We start from the raw sequence: 20,608 nt of genomic DNA, 5'->3' as shown, positions 1-20,608 counted from the left end.
TGAATGTAAAAATAGGGCGGGTGGGAGGGGCAAAGGTGGGTGTGGATGGAAATGAAGGTGCTTTTCAGAGGTCATTTCCAAGAACATCTTATACATTTACATCGCACATGGCCCACTAGGAATTCCGTGTACTCTGCACAAGTGACAGCCATGTTAAATCTCAAGAAAAACAGAAGAAACAATTTAAGAATTGACTTTAAAAGCAGCTATTGGGAGAAGAAAGCAAATGGAACAGTCACTGAATTAAAAATTGGGGTGATTGAAGTTAATACTTTTAAGATTCCTTCGATAAGAAAGAGTTGTTTAAAAATCCAATGTAAATCTATTTCTCAACGATTTAGGTGTATGGCTTACTACTTAGAAATGCTTTTGTAAAAGGACGAAGATATGTTTCCAAAGTGATCCAAATTTTGCCTCAGGTTGTTGTTGTTGTGCTTAAACCTTGAAGTAGCAATAAAAATTCAGAAGGTACATACGCTTGTCATGACTTGCTACTTAATTCATTATTTCTTCTGCTGTTTTAGGACTTCCACCTACTTGTAACTTAAAATTGTGGCTCTTGAATTTAGAATGGATGGGAATTACAGAAAGAGCTCACTAAACATGGATATTCCAGGCCACCCTCTAATTTTGATTTGCTTAGTTTAGACCAATGCTCTGGAATCTGCAGTTTAACAAGACTTACAAGAGATTCTGGTACAGGTGAACAGCAGCCGACACCTTGAGAAATACAGCCTTAGACCAGTTTCCAACAGTGAACTCTGAATTTACACCTTTATTTTGGAGTGGGCTGGTTGGATATAATGTACGCTCTCATATATTGTTCTTTCTTATAAGCATAAATCTTACTAAATCTCTGTGTCTGGTAGCACAGAGCCAGGATAGAAAACAGTTCCTGACCTTGGGAGAATTTCCCAGTTTCGTCATATTTAAAATAAAAGAATTGGACTAAATGCTGTCTAGACTCCTATGTAGTTCTAATACTTTATGTGCATATCTGATGCCTGGCAAATATTTCGTAAAGATTATGACTCATGTATTGGCCAATGTAGATGGAATGAACCAGAAGAAACAGAAACCAGTCTTTGGGCCATTAAATCAGTTAAAAAGATTAAAAAAAAATTCTCTTCATCCCCTTCTGAGAACCCCCCTGATGTCAGGCACAACCTAAGGAGCTAGAATAGCAATTAGATATATGAACTCTAGGCTTCAATAAATTAAAAGATCTATATTATTTTCTTAAAAATTTAAGCAACAGTCTACTTATAATTGGACTTCCCTGGTAGCTTGGTTGGTAAAGAATCTGCCTGCAATGAAGGAGACCTGGTTTTGATCCTTGGGTCAGGAAGATCCCCAGGAGAAGGAAATGGCAACCCATTTCAGTATTCTTGCCTGGGAAATCCCTTGGGAAGAAGAGCCTGTTGGGCTACAGTCCATAGGGTCACAGAGTCAGACACGACTTAGTGACTAAACCACCACCACCACCTACACATAATTATCAGAAATTAGATGTATTGATTACCAAGTTGTCATCTCTGTATGGATGGTTGATGTTAGTGTAAAAAAAAAATCATGCTTAGAATCTTTTAAAGTAATCCTGTCACCAACAGAGTAAACAAAACCAACATCATTTGTGTTACAAATAATTGAATTCAGAAGGTTCCCTTTTGATTAACTCTATGTTAAGTAAAAAAAACAAAAAACAATTTATTTGCTTGATGCTATTGAAATAGGTTCTTTTTATGATATAGTGACTGGGAGAGTAAGTTACAGAAAACAATAGTAGGCTATTCAAATAGAAACACTGAAGAAAACTCAATATTGGAGAAATCGTGACTTACAATTTTTTGGGTATGTATTTTACACAAGACTATATATACACAGTACCTTAATGATATAAACGGTGTAAAAATACATCTGTTGGTTGAAGGTTATTCAATCATAAATACTAATTTACTCTATATTTCCCTAAAACTACTGTGTGTGCTAAGTTGCTTCAGTTCTGTCCAGCTCTTTGTGACCCCATGGGCTGTAGCCTGCCAGGCTCCTCTGTCTATGGGATTCTCCAGGCAAGAATACTGGAGTGAGTTGCCATGCCCTCTTCCAGTGGACCTTCCCAACCCACGGATCAAACCCATGTCTCTTACATCTCCTGCACTGGCAGGCGGATTCATTACCACAGCAGTTTTAAAAGCTGCCCATTCTTGTGATAAGTTATTTAAAACAATAGCAGGTAATACTGGTATTAGTATTTTTTTTTAATGTACTACTTATTAAGACATTTGTAAATAGCTGTAGCAAAGCCTCTGAATACAAGGCAGAATTTCATTCATGCATTCACCCGTTAACCAAACATTCATTGTGTACACCAGGTATGAGATGCCACGCCAGCACTGAAAACGGCAGCGGGAGAAAGACCCAATAACTTTCTGTTCATATGGAGCTTAAATTCTAAGAGGTCAGGTAGACAACAGACACATAAGGAAAACAAATATGTTACATAACAAATCTAAATAGGAGATAAAACACAGTAAGGGGCAAAGGGTGATTGGGAATTTTATACTGATTTGTCAAGGAATCCACTCTGATAAGGTGCTAATTAAGCAGAGGCCTGAATGAAGTAAGGATGAGCCAGAAAAACATCTAGGAGAGATCTGGGCAGAGAGAACAGCAGCCCACATGTTTGAAACATTTTAAAAAGTACAACCTGAATCTGAAGAACCTAGCCTTTTAAAAAATATTGGACGTTCTCCTGTAGCTTAAGTTATTCTTTTCAATTAAGCCTCTTTGACCACTAAAACCTAGTGACCTCCTTCTCCTCTGAACATCTATAGCAGAATTTAACTTGTCATTAACACAATGAAATGTTTCGTTTCACTGGTGGTGGTGGTGGTGGGGTTTGATCTCAACTGGCCTGTCAACTGAAGAACAAGGACCACCGATGTCTCCCCGGTGGTCTGGTGGTTGACAGTCTGCCTGCTCAGGCTGGGGACACGGGTTTGATCCCTAGTTTGGGAACTGGGATCCTACATGTCTCGGGGCAGCTGAGTCCCCATGCAACAGCTCCTGATCCCGTCGGCCGCAATTACTGAAACCTGTGCTAGGCGCCCATGCTCCGCAGCAAGGGAGGCCACTGCAGCGAGAAGCCAGCACACCGCAGCTAGTTCTTTTGCTTTTGCTCGCTGCAGCTAGAGAAAGCCCATGCGAGCAACGAACGCCTCATGCAGCCAAAAATACATACATACTAATTTAAAAAAAAAGAAGAGAAATACACTTCATGTTATTTCTGATGCCAACTCCCTGTCTCTGCTCCATGTTGCCCTGGTGTTCAACATATGTCAGATTCTGACCAAAAGTATCTGATTAACCAAAGCGGGTTAGGCAACATTATCTGCAATCTAAAGTTTTTAATGCGGAAACTGTCCTTGGCCCAGTTCTCTGGGTATGGTACGGAATCACTGTTAGGTTTTAATACGTCCATTTGCCATGGTACACACTCATCCCCAAACACCCAAAAGCTTACTTAAATGGAGAAAAACATAACAAATGAGGAGATATATCAAAAGACTTTATTTACAATAGAGAAATTTTACAAATATAGTCTTTAAAAATTATGTGTCAATCTATTATGTTTCCCATTACATTAGAGATTTATATAAAGTTGAAAATGACACAGTGGATTTAAGCACAAACAAAGAGCAATGGGAAGAACTACTAGTACACATGAAGATGTCATGACGAACATCACTGAAGCTCTGTAAACTGCCAGGTAACTTATATGTGTATCACACAATGTATACCAAACATGTGCAGAAACAAAATTAAGTGCTATTTTAATTATTCACCTTTTGGGATGTGAAAACATATGTAAACATAATTGCACAGTTTTTGTTGAAAATGAATGAAAGACAGCCTCTACCTAAGGACTTCAGTTGTTTAAAATAATTAACACAAAATATAACTTTAATTAAATTATATCACCATAATAGTAATCTCTTATTTTGCTTACATGATTGGTATTTTGGGTCCTAGGCTAAAAATATCCAAGTTCTAGAGTTGAAATAACTTTGTTCTTGCTATTGGCTGGGCAACATGTAGTATAATCTTCTTGCCTATTTATATCAGAAAGCAAAAAGTTCATCATAGTACAGTTCTATGTGTTCATACAACCTGACTTTAATATCCTATCTGCTGCAGAAATACCTATCAGCTTGTGCTCTTTCAAATCAGATTGAAAAGCAAAGAAAATAAATTATTTTAAATTGCTAGTTCAAAGACATTCATATGAAAGTTATAATCTAAATACATATGGCCCAATTTTGATGAGAATCTTCTATACTTTGCCTTTAAGTTTTGGAAATAGCAATCATGATGTCCTAAAGGATCTTTTCCACTTACTAACTTTACTGATTTATTTTTTGACATATACCAATGAATAATATTGAAAAAAGGGGCAGGTCATATGCCTTTCAGACAGTGGAAATCTTTTGAAAAGCTTTCAAAAGCTGAAATAGCTAAAACAACTAAGTCTATTGAGATCTAAGAAAATAACGGTCTTAAAAACTATTAGGCTGAAGCATATGAAATTGCTGATATTGAGCAATTTTTAAACTACAAATGCCTTAATTTCATACACTTCAACCTAATCTATGGGGTTGCACTGATCTATGTGACCGCTGTAATTGAAAAGTACAGATGGTCAAAATCTCTGTACCTCAGTACATGCATCATATTAGCCCTTTCATAGGAATATATATAAAATATGAACCAATAGGATAGCCTAATCTATTTCTGGAAAACAATTCAAATCTCAAAAAAGGTTTTGAAGAATCATTTAATTATAATTATTTTGATCTGCTACAGGACTGAGGAGAATTGGGAGTGTCCATTCCTATGCATTACTTCCAAGTGGAGATTGCTACATTGAACTTAACCAGACAAAGTATACTATAACCTAATTTGGCCTGAAAGTTTATTAGATTTTTCCTCAATTGACCATGAATAGACACATTGCCAAAGATTCTTTGAGTTAAATTCTGCTTTCATAAACTGAAATGAATGACGTACTGTCTGAGAAAAGACCCTTTTCAAACCTGAAAACCTAAACAAATGTAATAGTTTCTTTTCTTCAAGAAAAATTAAAGATGAAATGTAAACAAAAAACCATATGGAATACCCTCTCTCCGGAGAGTGAGCCCCGATTTCTTTACATATTCAGATAAAAGCAAAAGCTAACCCACTAAAAGTTATACAGTTTCCCTTTAAAAAATATAATTCGGTAATAGCAGAGCTCTGCAAAACCGAAAAGCTCACTTTGTTGTGTGGTGGAGAATGGAAGAAATGAACCAGTACATGATCCAGAGATGACACAGGGCGTTTAAAATAAAATCTGAAAACTATTTCCCAAATTAGGGAACACTAATAAAATTAACTGACAAAAATATACCGTGGATCTGATGAAATGAGGTCGACAGGAGATGATCCTTTGGGGATGATATTCTAATTTGAATTACAATGTGAGTAAAGTATTCTAGAAGATATTCTATCAAATAATGATAGACCCGCATAAGGACACTGTCACAGTTATAAGATCTGTCTCTGGTGGATAGACAAACCCGATTAACATGAAATTGGAAAGGAAAAAAGCTTTTTTATTATTTAATTCATTATTATGGCTTTTTGCAACATGGCAAAACATTACAGCTTAAAGCAGACATCATCTCCTCATAGAGGAGGAAAAAGTTTTGCAGTCAAATCAAAATTGTAATTAAGAGATCATAGGTATACCGTTCTATTCAGTTTACTAAAAATAATACTACATCTTCATAAACTCTAGAGATAACAGATTACTTAAAAACAACAACAAAAAAACCCTGTGATTCACTGGCTGAATAATAAAGGATACAGTGAGGAATTTAGGTCCATCTATATATATGATAATAAACATATAAGACTGCAAAACAATTTTAAAACTTAGAATAATCACAGATCTATTAATAAAAACTCATCATGTGCCTGATCACCAGAAAAAGAACTATTAAGGTATGCAGTGAAAGGGGTGGAGGAGAGTAAAATACAAAATGTCTTTTTATTTCCCATCGTCTTCAACTTTCTTTAAATTCCTAGAGAGTACAGGGAGAAGATGTGCCTCGGTGTTGAAGATCCAATGTTCCAGAGGAAGTAGATCGTCATCAGAAAATATTAAGTACAAGTATCTGGAGAGAGAAACATGGGTATGTGAGGCCTGAGGGACCTGGTTAGTCAGTGAAACCACAAAGACACAGAAAAAAACCACATCAGCGTCTCCGTTCCCCTTATGGAGAAGTGTGGACATCAGTCAAGCATAGCAAAACCTTATGAAGTGCGGTCGTTAATGCTGAGGAAAAGCAGCTGCTGTGTGCTTTGATCCCCTGGACAAGAACCCTACACAGCAGTCCCAAGGGGCTTCCCTGGTGGCTCAGGAGGAAAGAATCCACCTGCCAGCACAGGAGACATGGTCCAATCCCTGGTCCGGGAAGACCCCACACTTGGAACAGCTGAGCCTGTGCACCACAGCTATTGGGCCTGTGCTCTAGAGCCCTGAGCCCGTGTGCTGCAAGGACTGAAGCCCAGGTGCCTGAGAGCTCGTGCTCTGCAACAAGAGAGGCCACCGCGATGAGAAGCCTGCTCACTGCAACCAGAGTGCAGCCCCCCTTACCACAACTAGAGAAAAGCCTGGGCAGCAACGAAGACCCAGGAGAGCCAAAAAGAAATATATACAACTAAAAATTAAAGAGGTAGAACATGTAAAAATGTTAACTTAAAAAAAAAAAGGCAGTCCCCAGCCGCCAAACTTACACAAGGATGAAAACACACCCACAGCTACTGCCATGCGTGCAGAATGGATTTCGGCAGCAGTCATGCTCGATAGTGTTTATATGCGCTCATGATAAAGACAACTGGGAAGATGTGCTCAGGTATCTGGGGCACACGCACTGAGAATAACTTTTACTCACTTTAGTGTCTCTGCCAGGAAGAAGCTCTGTTGCACGTCATCGTAGCTCTCCTTGTTGAAGTAAACATCCCTGAGGCCGGAATAGCCCCCTTTCACTCTGCAGTGTTTCTCCAGGGCCTAAACCGCAAAGAGGAGGGGAAACATGGTCACATTTCAGGAAACTGGCTGTCATAGGGTTTTACTACTAGACCTTCACGTTTACATAAAATAAGGACTTAAGCTGATCGACTGTGCCACCCCATGGACTGAGGCCCACCAGGCTCCTCTGCCCATGGGAGTCTCCAGGCAAGAATACCGCAGTGGGTTGCCATGGCCTCCTCCAGGGGATCTTCCCGACCCAGGGACAGAACCCAGGTAGGTCTCTTCTGTCTACCTGCATTGGCAGGAGGCCTTTTTTTTTTTTTTTCCACCAGCGCCACCTGGGAAGCCCATGGACAGTATATCTCATCTAACTGGAAACACTTTTACATTGAATTTTGGAATAATTTTTCAGTGTTTTTTTTTTTTTTAACCATTTCGTCTTATGGTCTAGAGCAAGATTCGTCAAACTACAGACCACAAGGTACATCCAGCCTGCTTTTGGTTTTTGTAAATACAGTATTATGGAACCACAGACACACTCATTTATATATTGTGTATGGCTATTTTTTCACTACAGTGGCAGAGCTGAGTAAATGCTTATGGCCCCCAAGCCTAATTCTCTTTGGCTCTTCCAGAAAGTTTGTTGACAGCTGGTCTGGAAAGACTTGATGTCAACCAGGATTCTAAACCACTGGTTGAGAGAGTGTGCGGGACTGCCGCGGTCCTCAGAACATCTTATCTTTAAAAAATTGATAGAGTACTAATGAGTGATATTGGTGACTGACAGATATAAAAGGAGAAAATGAAAACCAGTGGAAAAAACATGGCTGGCATCTATTTCTGAAATATATTTTTCTTTTCTTTAGACTGAGATGGAAGAAGACGGGATTAAACCACTGGTTAACTACCCAGAGAGAAAGGATCCTACATTCTTACCGCTGACTGACTACAAGTGCGTATTATAGTCAGAGATGGGAAAAGGCAAGGGATGGGCAGTGTGGGAGTGAAAATTTAGGCAACAAAATTTTAAAATGACTTGCTTTCCATGTGTCAGTTACTGCTAACCTGACTGCTCTTTGTAGTGGATATCTGGATATTACACTGGTTTGCTTTACTGGCTACCAGGCACAATCATCTCCAGAAAGTTATTTTCTACTCACTACATCCTATTGATTTTAATAACTATATGGTCAAATAAAGATTCCCACTGTATACAAACTCTTACTGGAAACCTGGTTCTAATTCATAGAATGTGGACAAAAATAATGAAGTGTAAGACTAAGTCCCTTACAATGTTTAATGAGATAAAGGAAACATGAATAAGATAAAGCTATTCTTCAGGTTATTTTTCAGTTTGCTTCTACAGATCACTACCATGTCCCTTTAAAAAAAACTGTATAATTATATTGCATTTTTCTCCTATTCAGCTCAACTACCAAGAGGATATGGCATAGCTCTTGCCATATTAATTGAGAAAAATCTTCATCAGCGAGAGAAGGGTTTAGGAGGAAAGTATGGCTCTAAGAATGTGGAGCCTGGAAAAGGTGAGGTGGAAGGCAAAGGCAGGGAGCAGGAATGTGGTGCTGAGCGATCCATTTCCATCTGCAGACACTGATAATGAGGATATTGATTCCACACCCTAGGGCTGGAGGGCAGAAGGGAGACAGCATCGGTCGGCAGAAAAAGCATTTAATTACCAGGTGAAAGAAAATCTAAGTGGCAGGCTACATGAACATGTCTCCCAGTGTAGAACTTTTTAAAAGCCCTAGGGAACATACGAACAATCAACTTAAAAAAAGGCAGCTTCGATTATACTCTCAGTTTCAGACAAAGAACTAAATGGAAGGAAAGCCTGAAGAAAGGGACTTTCAGGTTCTATTATATTTTTCCTTCCTTCCTTTTTTGATAACTGTTCTGTTTGATAAAAAGTCAAATGCCAGATACATGGAGTAGGCCAAAAATTATTTGTAAAAAAGGGTAAAAAAATAAAGATTCAGAAGAAGTGGGTAAATTTGTTGTCATTGAACGTAATGAAATCCTATTTCCAGACATTTCCTTAAAAGAAGAATTTATCCACAAAAATTTTTCTTGATTTTTTTCCCTTGAAGTTCTTTGGTACTGTGATAAACTAAAGAGAGGACCAGGTATAATAAACAGCTAACCCTCCTTCCTATAGAAATTTCTATGTGATAATGTATTGGTTGCTTAGTTGTGTCCAACTCTTTGCGACCCCATGGACTGTTCTGTCCATGGGATTTTCCAGGCAAGAATACTGGAGTGGGTTGCCATTTCCATCTCCAGGGGATCTTCCCGACCCAGGGATACAAAATTTCTATAAGCTCCTTCTTTTGTTGTAGAAAAAAAGAGTTGTTTTGGGGCAGGTGCTGCCCAAACATTTTTCATCTTTTCAGTTCACTTCCGCTCATTCTTTTTTCTCTCCCATGCCTAATGTAGTGAACCAGAGTAGTCAAGAACACAATCTGACATTTTAGAGGTGGGGGCTAAGTCCCATCTCTAGACTTCCTCATTGTGGCCTCAGTTTTCTGGATCCAGGGAGCATCCTTTTTCTCAACGTGAGGCTGTCCTGAGAATAGAACAAGATGACACACTTACTATTACTAGCACAGCGCGGGCCTTTCAGAAGTTCAGAGAGGCCTGCCTGTGTGCTAGGTCACTTTAGTAGTGTCTGCCTCCTTGTGGCCCTATGGACTGTATCAGGCTCCTCTGTCCATGGGGATTCTCCTGGCAAGAATACTGGAGTGGGTTGTCATGTCCTCCTCCAGGGATCTTTCCAACCCGGGGATTAAACCCACGCCTCTCATGTCTCAGGCATTGGCAGGTGGGCTCTTCACCGCTAGGGCCACCGGGGAAGCTTAGAGAGGCCTAGCTACTTTAATATTTTGAGGTTTTTGGTAAATTAAAAAGAAAAACAAGGCAGGGAGAAATGCCAAAGAAATATTTTTAACTTTCAAAAAATAAAAAAGCCTTCATGTCAAGTCTAAATTTTAAGACTTCAGAGATGTGAAGCTGGGGACAAGCAGCTCTCCTGGGTCCCCATGACAGTCCCTGGCTTTACTGTTTCTCGACAGTGGAAGAGGCCACGTACCCAGGATGCTTAGTCTGATCAGAACATCATTTCACTACCATCTTTGGGACTCTCAGCCTCTGGACATGGGTTCCTCCAAAAACAGAGCATGAGACATGGGCTGGATGCAGGGAGCTTTGATTTTTACAGAGATGACATCAGGAAGTGATCGAGCTGGTGGGAAAAGTGAAGGAAGGGAGGAGGGCCAGTGAAATACACATGGGGCAGGTCACAGCTGTGTGCATGGGGGCTCACTCCCGCCTGAAACCCTCTGAAGAGCCAAACAGAATGCCTCTCAGAATGATTCTTCGGAATAACTCTTCTGGGATAGTGATGTATCGGTGGCCGAGGGCGGCCCTTGGGGCTGCAGCCTCCCACACGTCCCAGACCTCCGCCAGCTGCCTCGGAAGAGCCTCTGAGTCAGAACAGCTGAGAAGCACTGGCGCTGGACATGACAGGGCCAGCAGGCCAGGGTGTTGTCCCCTGGAGCTGAAGCCAGCACACAGGGAGGGCTGATGGGACGGGACACAGCAGAAGAGGAACAAAAGGTGCTGCCGTACCTTCTGAGTCTATGATCTTCGCGGTTTTTCACAGAAGGCAAGAGGCCCCAGCACTACCACCCTCCACTACATTTCAAGTTCTAACAGAAGGTACCACAGGCAAAAACAGGGGAATTCCTGAGTTGCGACACAAGCAAACAATCTGACATCATATGCTACAGTAAAAGGAGTCAGCAGATAAAAACCCCAACACAACAAACCAAGCTTCATACCCTGCAGACAACCCCCTCCCCAAGAACCAAGCAAATCAAAGCTTTCTGCCCACGCGACAAACTACCGTCATACAATTTTTTTTCACACTTTAACATCTCCAAAATTGGCATGTCATAATTTAATTGGTATTGTTGTATTTTCTTAACAGTATATAAAATAATGGTTTCTTATCAATTATGGTGTTTCATATTTGATGAAATGTTATTACTGAAATTTTTAATTTAAACTGATGCTTGTAAGGGAGTGTTAACCTTAATTTCCTTGCTGGCCGATTGAAGACTAAAATAATTCCCAATTACCAAAGCTTAGCTGAATCTCAATTTTAATATACTTTTTATTCAGAGGAAAAAACATAAAGAAACTGGAATTACAACTGACTAACCATAATTAGAAAATTTTGCAAAAAAAAAAAAGGCATAAAGAATTGTTATTACTTAAAATAACTGACAACTGGTGATAAGATACATACCAAATGAAAAGAGTAATAAGCAAGATTCATCAACAGTGTCCTAAGATATTAGTCAAATTTTACACAAAGGCAATGCTCATTTTAGATTTCCTAAGAGAAGTTATTCCTAATGGTTTTAAAAGACAGCTAACTTTCTAACAAAGAGTGCTAGACAATAAGAGAATGTATTGATAATTAAAGTGTTTGCCTGTTCTTATCCCCTGAATTTCCTCCCACTCCTTTTGAAATAATAGCTCTTAAAATTAGACATTGTTTGATGCATATCCTAAAGTGCACCTCCTCTGGCATTCAGCACACAAAGTGTTAACAGATTCGTTTAGGAAGATGATACATCATATTCAGCAGGAAGAGATCCATGAAATGCCAAGATGATCCAAATAACACACTGGACAGATAGAAAGCTTACAGCTATTCCAAGGATTCTGAGACCCGTGTTGGAACATTTGTGTACAAAGTAGTTCTTCTATAGGTACTGTCTAAAAGTTATATATAAGTAGCTAATTTGCTCTAATTAAAAGCATATATTACCATTATGATGCTCAAGGACTAAAAGAAACATCACACAGTGGTTTCTTGAAACACACAACAGGTAAGGGTGAGTATTCCCAAGTTGCCAGATACCCTTTGTGGGATTAACTGGTCAATGCTTTTATAAACGTGAGAACTTAATTTTATAATAGGTCTTTCTAGATTCTTCAATACCAGAGGAGGTGTATTTATATACAAAAAACAGAGCTGAAGGCAGGGATGTGGGATGACTTAACTGAAAACAGTCTTGAATGGAAAGATGGCTGGTCAAAGCTTTAAGCATCATAGGAGAGTTAATATACTAGATTGATAGGGATCACTGAGTATTTTTTCCACACACATATTCCCATAAGAAACATAAGCAAACTAAAACGTCACCTCCACAGCTTCCCAGGCCCATTTCCTGTACTTTGGATCATGAGTCAGTCGCCACATGTACATGTAAGTCTCAACAACTTCTGGCCGTAAGATGTAGTATTTCTCATTTTGCCTCGTAGCAATGGCTTCAACACCACCATCAAATCTGAAAGCTTCTGGTCCCAGTTTCACAACTGAAAGACATGCAGTGGGGGACAAGGGTTATCGTCTCTGACAATGCTTAGTGTCTATAACTTAAATGAAAATAAAAGATACTTTAAAACATTCAAGAGGGGTGCCAAAATGCCCTTTTAAGGAATAGCTATATACACTGTATAATAAGCAATAGTCAATATACATTTAAAATTTATCTACTGAAAAGAGGACAGTTAAGAAAGTGGTAATAATCCTTTATTTTCTTTCATTTTACCACCATTTACTGAGTACTCACTGGGTCAGTGCAAAGCATCACCGTATTAGTGAGCTAAAAAATTAGTGTTTGAGAATTCTAAGTCATTATGGCATGAAGGTTACATAGTATTTGTGCATCAAACTTTCATAAGAAGGCAGCTAGACTCATCACATGGGGCTTCCCAGGTGGTGCTAGTGGTAAAGAACCTGCCTGTCAATGTGGGAGACCTAAGAGACGTGGGTTTGATCCGAGTCTGAAAGGTTCCCTGGAGGAGGGCACGGCAACCCGCTCCAGTATTCTTGCCTGGAGAGTCTCATGGACAGGGGAGCCTTGTGGGTTACAGCCCATAGGGTTGCAGAGTCAGATACAAACGAAGGAACTTAGCACACATGTAGATTCATTGTATATTTCATGGAGATTCTGGGAAGATTAATAATGGTTTATAACATACCAAATTTCTTCTGTATTAGGACAGGGACTCTCGCCCACTGTTATTTACATAAAGCAGGGTCAATAAGTTAGACTTGACCTTTTATGGCCTGGATTTTTGTTTATTGGTAAACTAAAGGTAAATATTTTTATGTAGAAAAGCAATGCCTTTTAGATTAAAAATGTAAATTCCTTTAAGATATTAATCATAATCATCAAATATTCATCAGGCACAGTAGATGTTCTTTTGATGGCAACAAATGGACAAAGTTACTTACTGAATGACATAAAAAGCACAAAGATTATATATGAAGAGTAACAGGGACTCACAGGTGCGATTGTAAGATTCGTGACAGGTCCGGGCAATTTCAGCCCCAAGTTGAAGGTAGTGTTGGGTCATTCCTTCAGGAGCGTCATCTGCCCCGAGTGCAAACATGCCTCCAGCAAAGCAGGTCAGGTGGCCCATCTTGTGTTCCAGGAGGCCCCCTTTCCACTCTGCGATGTAAGTCAGTCCATTACGGGACTTCCGGATCAAGTGAGTCTCAATAGCCTGAAAATAATACTTATTTTCAACATTTTGTCATCTTTTCTCAGATTTATACTAAAAACACATTGTGGCTCAGATGGTAAAGAGTCTGCAATGCAGGAGACCAGGGATCGATCTCTGGGTCGGGAATGGCAACCTACTCCAGTATTCTTGCCTGGAAAATCCCATGGACACTGGAGCCTGGCGGGCTACCGTCTATGGGGTCACAAACAGTTGGATACGACTGAGCAACTAACATATTCACTTTCACCACAACAGTGTGTACATATATATATATATATATATATATATATATTTAAAAGAATAAAACATCACTCACAATTTGAATTTGGTTCCATAAATACAATTCAACTTGAGATTTCATTTATTGCTCTTGTATATCTCCTCTAATCTATGCTTTGTTAGTTTGGTTCGTTGGAATTAATGCTGTTGGGCCAGCCCCGTGGGTTTTTCTTGGTTCCATGATCAAACAGTTGTAGTCCTCAGACCAGAAAAGCTGTCTCCTTTTCAAAGACAGGCCACTGGTATAGTGTTGAGAGCTGCTTTAATGCATTTCCATTTTCAAAAATAACACAAAGCACAGGCTCAGCTCTGAATAATGAACAGAGCATATTTGTGTATAAACCCCAGGCCAGTGCTATTACTCTTCCTTTCCCTCCCTTGGGCTTGAAAGGGTGCCAAAACAGAGTGGAGAAAAAGGAGCTGTTCTTCAGGCAGTCAGATCTTGGGTATGTATGTGCTTTGTTGCTCAGTCGTGTCTGACTCTGCGACGCCATGGACTGTAGCATGCCAGGCTCTTCTATTCATGGAATTTTCCAGGCAAGAATACTATAGTGGGTTGTCATTTCCTACTCCAGGGGATCTTCCTGACCCAGGTATCAAACCAGTGTCTCTTGCATCTCCTGCACTGGCAGGTAGATCTTTACCACTGCTTGGTCTGGGAAGCCCCAATTTCTTGGCTTCAAATTCCAGCACTGACATTTACTATCTGTAAACTTTGTGGGTAATTTGCTTACTGCATCTTTAAATCTCAGTATCCTTATCCATGAAATAGGAATAGTAGTATCCATTGAGAAAATTGCAACATTTTGTTTATAAAGCAGTCAGTATAGTGATTAGCAGTTGATAAAAACCATTTATTATCATCACATCACCACTGTGGTAACACATGAATTAAATTCCTCCCTAATAATTCTATTAAAAAGGATATTAATATATGATGAATAAGTTTTTTTTTTTTTTAAGAATAAAGGTCTTTAAATTTGGGAGAAATGATTTTACAAAAATGACTAAACATCTTTGGTTATTTCTGCCCCAGAACTGTTGATATTCTTCTGAGTATATAAACAAAATAAGCCTTACTAGAAAAAAACAAAGTTGTGGTATAAGGGCTTGGCATGACTATTTTTATTACTTAAATAGGAAATATCCCCCACACCCTCAATTATTAATACTTCTTGGAAGAAGAAGGGCTATGACTGTGTCTATAACTGCTATAGTATCATCAAAAAAGAGATTTTAGGAAGCACGGAATACAAGCATACCTTTTTTTAATTGTGCTTTGCTTTATTACACTTTGCAGATACTGTATTTTCCACAAACTGAAATTTTGCTGTGACCCTGTGTTAAGAAAGTCTATCAGCATTGTTTTTCCAACAGCATTTGCTCTTTTCATGTCTCTGGGTCCCATTTTGATAATTTGCAACACTTCAAACTTTTTAATATTATTATATTCATTATGGTGATTTGTATCCATGATCTTTAATGTTACTATTATGACTCACTGAAGACTCAGATGATGGTTAATATTTTTAACCAGAGTATATACATTGTTTGCTTTATACATACTGTTATTATACACTTAATAGCCTAGAGTGTAGGGTAAATATAACTTTATATGCAAGGGACAACCAAAAATTTCATGTGAGTCGCTTTACTGTGTTACTTGCTTTATTGCAGTGGTCTGGAACTGAACCCACAATATCTCTGAGGTATGCCTGTAGTAGATACAGACAAAACTGTGATAGAGGAGAATGAATGAAAATGAATGCAGAGGTAGATAAAACCTCTTTTACCTTTATTGGAAATAAACAAATGAAACCAAGATGGCAGGAAATAAATGAACACGCTACTGTGCTCATTAACTGTGGTTAAGCTAATTTTATTGATGGTCTAGTTATTACATTAATATTTCATTCTTACTTAATGCAACTGAACATCTTAGTTATTTACACTTCTCATAGCACAAATTGCAATAAAGTCCTTCAAGCAGATACTTGTTCATCACCCAAGAAATTATTCTTTCTACATGGCAAGAGTAATAGCTTTGAGCACGCATTAGAGAAACATTATTACCCTGTTATGGATCCTGAATAAAGTACTGTATTATTTTTGGCATGATTCTGACCAAGTCACTATCTCTCAAAACAAACTACAGTGAAGTTCTAAGACTTTTGAAACAATGTTTGTGTGGCAATGGGAAAATGTAAATAAATATAAAGGAGGAAAAATTAGTCTTCAGTGGTTTTAAGATACGTTGTGTCACGCCTATAGAGAATTGATTAGGAAAAAAAAAAACACTTGTCTGTTTTGTGATTTCATCCTTCTATATTTGAAAAAATTTAGGCATTCTAGAATCCTGAATGCCTAATCCATCACCTGTCCAAATCACTCCAAAGGACTTTCTGGCTGCATGAGAACCTACCACCGTGGATTCTTAGTATGGCTTCCAGATGAGGCCACATAACAGCCAGGTAAAACCCCAAAAGTATCTGTTATTAACACACACACACACACACACAAACATAAAACAAACCACGCCACTCTGGGATTAAATGATTTTCAAAAGGCACTAGAAGCCAAAGCTGATGGACTACACATCCAGTAAATTAACTCTCCAGAACAACATTGCAAGGGATCCTCTACTTCACAACAAAGATCTTTTACAGTACAACCAGGTGGTGATAGTGCTAAGAAACTCGCTTGCCAATGCAGGAGGTGTGAGACATGGGTCCGATCCCTGGATCGGGAAGATCCCCTGGAGGAGGGCATGGCCAGTCACTCCAGTATTCTTGCCTGGAGAATCCCATGGCCAGAGGAGCCTGGCGGGCTACAGTCCATAGTGGCAAAGAATCAGACACGACTGAAGCCACTTAGCATGCATGCAAGCAGCCGGATATAACCAGCACAAGGAAACTCTAATATGTAAGACATGACTACTTCTTCAAATCGAAAGTGCAACTGTTCTAACTTTGCTTTCTAAGTTGAAAAACACAATATGGATTGGAAGTGTTTTTACTATTAAGAGAAAGAGGAAACACTTTGACTTCATTTGTTCTTAATGGATTTTCCTGTCAATGGTTTGTCTAAATACAATATGTTAAAAGCTGGGTGGGTATAGTTCTAGAAACCAAGGGAAAAGTATTTGAAAGTTGTCTTTCCTGGAACATCAAGATCTAAGGGGGCCATTTTAAGATTAGAATAATTAAAATGTCTGCCAGGACAGTAATTAAAAATGATATAATGGAAACCATACTGTATGGAGAACTCCCTGAGTTAAAACCTGAAACCTCACAGGAATGAAGAAAAAATAAATCTGGAAGAGGGCATATGGACCATATCCTAGTCTGCTTTTAATGTTTACCATGTGTCTTAAAGGCTGTGCGAAGTGAAGGCCACGGTTCTAACTAAGGTGTCTGGTTCCAACATCTGATATATTAAAGAGCTGTATCTGCTCTGTGTAGTAAAGCTCACTATTGACCTTGGAGGGAACCAATGTAATATTAAATCTAGAGAGAGGGGATATATGTATGCATATGGCTGATTCACTTCATTGTACAGCAGAAACTGACACAACACAGTAAAACAATTACATTCCAATTAAAAAGTGGTGATGGGAAAACTGGACAGCTACATGCAAGAGACTCAAACTGGACCACTTTTTCACACCATATATAGACATAAATTCAAGTGGATTAAAGACTTCTGAGTACAATCTGAAACTATAGAGCTCCTAGAAGAAAATATTGGCAGTGCATTCTTTGACACTGGTCCTAGAACCATATATATATTTATATGACTTCCTTGGTGGCGCAAATGGTAAAGAATTTGCCTGTGATGCAGGAAACCTGGGTTCAGTCTGTGGGCTGGGAATATCCCCTGAGAAGGGAACGGCTATCCACTCCAGTATTCTTGCCTGGAGAATTCCATATATTGGTTTTGATCTGTCACCTTAGGGAAGGAAAATAAAAGCAAACAAGGGAGACTACATCAAACTAAAGAGCTTTTGCAGAGTGAAGGGAACTAGCAACAACAACAGAAGAAATGGGCGCACAGCAGAAAACCTACTAAATGGGTGAAGATATTCGAAAATGCATCTGATAAAGGATTAAACAAAATCCACAAGGAACTCATACAACAAACAACCCAATTAAAATGGACAGAAAGCCTGAATAGACATTTTTCCAAAGAAGAGAGAATACAGAGAGATGGCCAACAATCACATGAAAAGATGCTCAACATCACTAATTATCAGGGAAATGCAAGGTAAAACCACAGTGAGCTATCACCTCACACCGGTCAGAATGGCAATCATCAAAAAGACAACAAACAGCAAATGCTGATGAGGATATGAAGAGAATATGGTTGATAATACTGCAATAACTTTGTATGGGGACAGATGGTTACTAGACTCACTGTGGGTGATAATTTCGTAACATACGCAAATGTCGAATCATTATATACTACATTTGAGACTAATATAATATCATACATCAACTACATTTCACTTAAAAAAAACCTAAACTAACACAACATTGTTAATCAGCTATACTCCAATAGAAAATAAAAACAAAAAACTATTTAAGGAAACAAACATATTATATATTTATCTAACACACTACTTATTGCACAGTAAATCAACAAATATTTGTTCCCCCTTATTCCTCTTCTATCACAAGGACCTTTGAAAACTATTAATAATCGTCCCTTACAGATTAGTTTGGATAGTTCAGGTTTTTATTTCAAAGTACTGTCCATAATTAAATGGAAGTAGCCATTAGGACTGTCTGTAATCGTGGGTAATTTTAACTTACTTAATTTTTAGAATATAAATTCAGGATTTACAATAATTTCAACTGTGATTTTAACAGGGAACTCACACATGTTTAAGAAAAATACCTTGTTTTCAGATGTGTGAATCTTAGCTGAGGTTTGAACCATGAAAAAACTTCTAACTGCCCTATTAGAACTAAACCATATCAAGTATGATTATTATTGTTATAATTATACTAGCACATATTGAATTCTACCTAACTGAAAATATTTTGTAACCCACTCATGTAGAATTTCATTTTTTCATTAAAGCTTGATTAATATGCAAGTTATAAGTTAGTTGAGTGCCAATAATGATTTAAATTTGTGTTTACCTTAATAGCATCAAAATACATTTTCTTAGCCTGGAGATCTGTCTTGTCAGACATTAACCATGCCTTTAGCAAATATTCATAAAAACTGTCTCCAAGTCCTCCAACTGATACATGATCTGCAAAGAGAAGGAAATGAATTTTAGACTGATTCAGACTTTAATTCAGATAATGCAGTAAAATCACAACAGTAAGTAGGATGCAAAACCCCAAGTCAACAGCAAGTCAATGTTACATTTAAATTCCAACAAATCTCCTATTTGCAGAAAGATATTCTGAAATGAGCAGATGTGCTGTTAATTAATGTGATATACTTTAAATAATAACCAGTGTAGTTTTATAAATATGTAGATAAAAAATAATCAACCCTAATTCTAAAATTCTATTTCACTAGGAAAAAACTAAATTAAAATGTTTCACTATATATATACAGAAATTTTAATTGCTTTATCTCTCAGTAAGATAATAAACCATGTCAAAGCTATGAGTATCATATCTTACAAAAAACAAAAACAAAAACAAAACACCCTGGCCTGAAATATAACCAGAAACTCCTCAGTTTCTTCTAATTATTATTATTATTTGATAGCTTTTGTAGTATTATCAATCTGAAGGCTCAAAATTCTTCAGGGGAGGCCAGTAAGAAAGAAGACAGGGCAGAAGTTTTTCTTCCTAATACAGTCACTCCTCTGTATCTGTGGGCTCCCTGTAAGTAGATCCAATCAACTGTGGATTGAATATGTGGAAAAAACATTCAAGGAAGTTCCAAAGAGCAAAACTTGAACTTGCCACGCACAGCCAAATATTATTTTAATAGCATTTATACTGTATTTACATAGCATTTACATGGTGTTATGTATTAAAGGTAGCGCAGTGGTAAAAAATCTTCCTGCCAGCGCAGGAGACACAGATTTGATCCCTGGGTTGGGATGATCTCCTGCAGGAGGAAATGAGAAACCACTCCAGTATTCCGGCTGGAAAACTCTTGTGGAGAGAGGAGCCTCGTGGGCGAGAGTCCATGGGATCACAAAGAGGCCGACATGACTGAGCAACGAAGCACGCACACGCACACAGGTAGTAAACGTACTCTAGAGATGATTTAAAGCATCTGGAGGATACGCATAGGTTACTTGCATATACTATGCCATTTTATATAAGGGGATGAGCACCCGTAAATTTTGGTATTGTGGAGTCCTGGAAGCTATACCCTACAGACAGGAAGGATGGAATGCACTTCATTCCTACAATCCCCCTCCACGGTCATTTATTATGCTAGATCCACTATGTATGTTGCAAACAATCTTGTAACTTGTAGGTAGGTAATCCTCTTTAAAAGTGAGATAAGAGGCTTAGAGGAGCTAAATGAGATTTTAACACTGGTAGGTGCCAGGTGACTCTCCAGCCCCCATAGGGTCTCAAATTTGTAATCACTTGCTCTCCAACATATACACCAACCGTACGTATTCTTTTGCCTACTACTTGAATACATACATTTTCCAAGCATATTTAC

At 38.4% G+C, this 20,608-nt stretch overlaps 1 protein-coding gene across 1 annotated transcript in view; it reads right to left on the bottom strand.

Annotated features, from left to right (window-relative positions):
- Positions 1–3,547: 3,547 nt before the first annotated feature.
- MAN1A1 (mannosidase alpha class 1A member 1) overlaps positions 3,548–20,608 on the bottom strand; it is a 171,138-nt gene continuing 154,077 nt past the window's right edge. The window contains exons 9-13 of the mRNA XM_069599127.1: positions 19,102–19,217; positions 13,459–13,678; positions 12,309–12,481; positions 6,996–7,111; positions 3,548–6,215 (exon numbers count right to left, since the gene is read on the bottom strand). Coding sequence (XP_069455228.1) covers positions 6,089–6,215; positions 6,996–7,111; positions 12,309–12,481; positions 13,459–13,678; positions 19,102–19,217 — 752 coding nt within the window. The 3' untranslated portion in view covers positions 3,548–6,088. The remainder of the gene's footprint in view (positions 6,216–6,995; positions 7,112–12,308; positions 12,482–13,458; positions 13,679–19,101; positions 19,218–20,608) is intronic.

Source organism: Ovis canadensis, chromosome 8 (genome assembly GCF_042477335.2).
Source record: "Ovis canadensis isolate MfBH-ARS-UI-01 breed Bighorn chromosome 8, ARS-UI_OviCan_v2, whole genome shotgun sequence".
Lineage (NCBI taxonomy): Eukaryota > Metazoa > Chordata > Mammalia > Artiodactyla > Bovidae > Ovis > Ovis canadensis.
The sequence above is the reverse complement of the archived record's forward strand: the minus strand, read 5'-3'. Positions and strand labels throughout refer to the sequence as shown.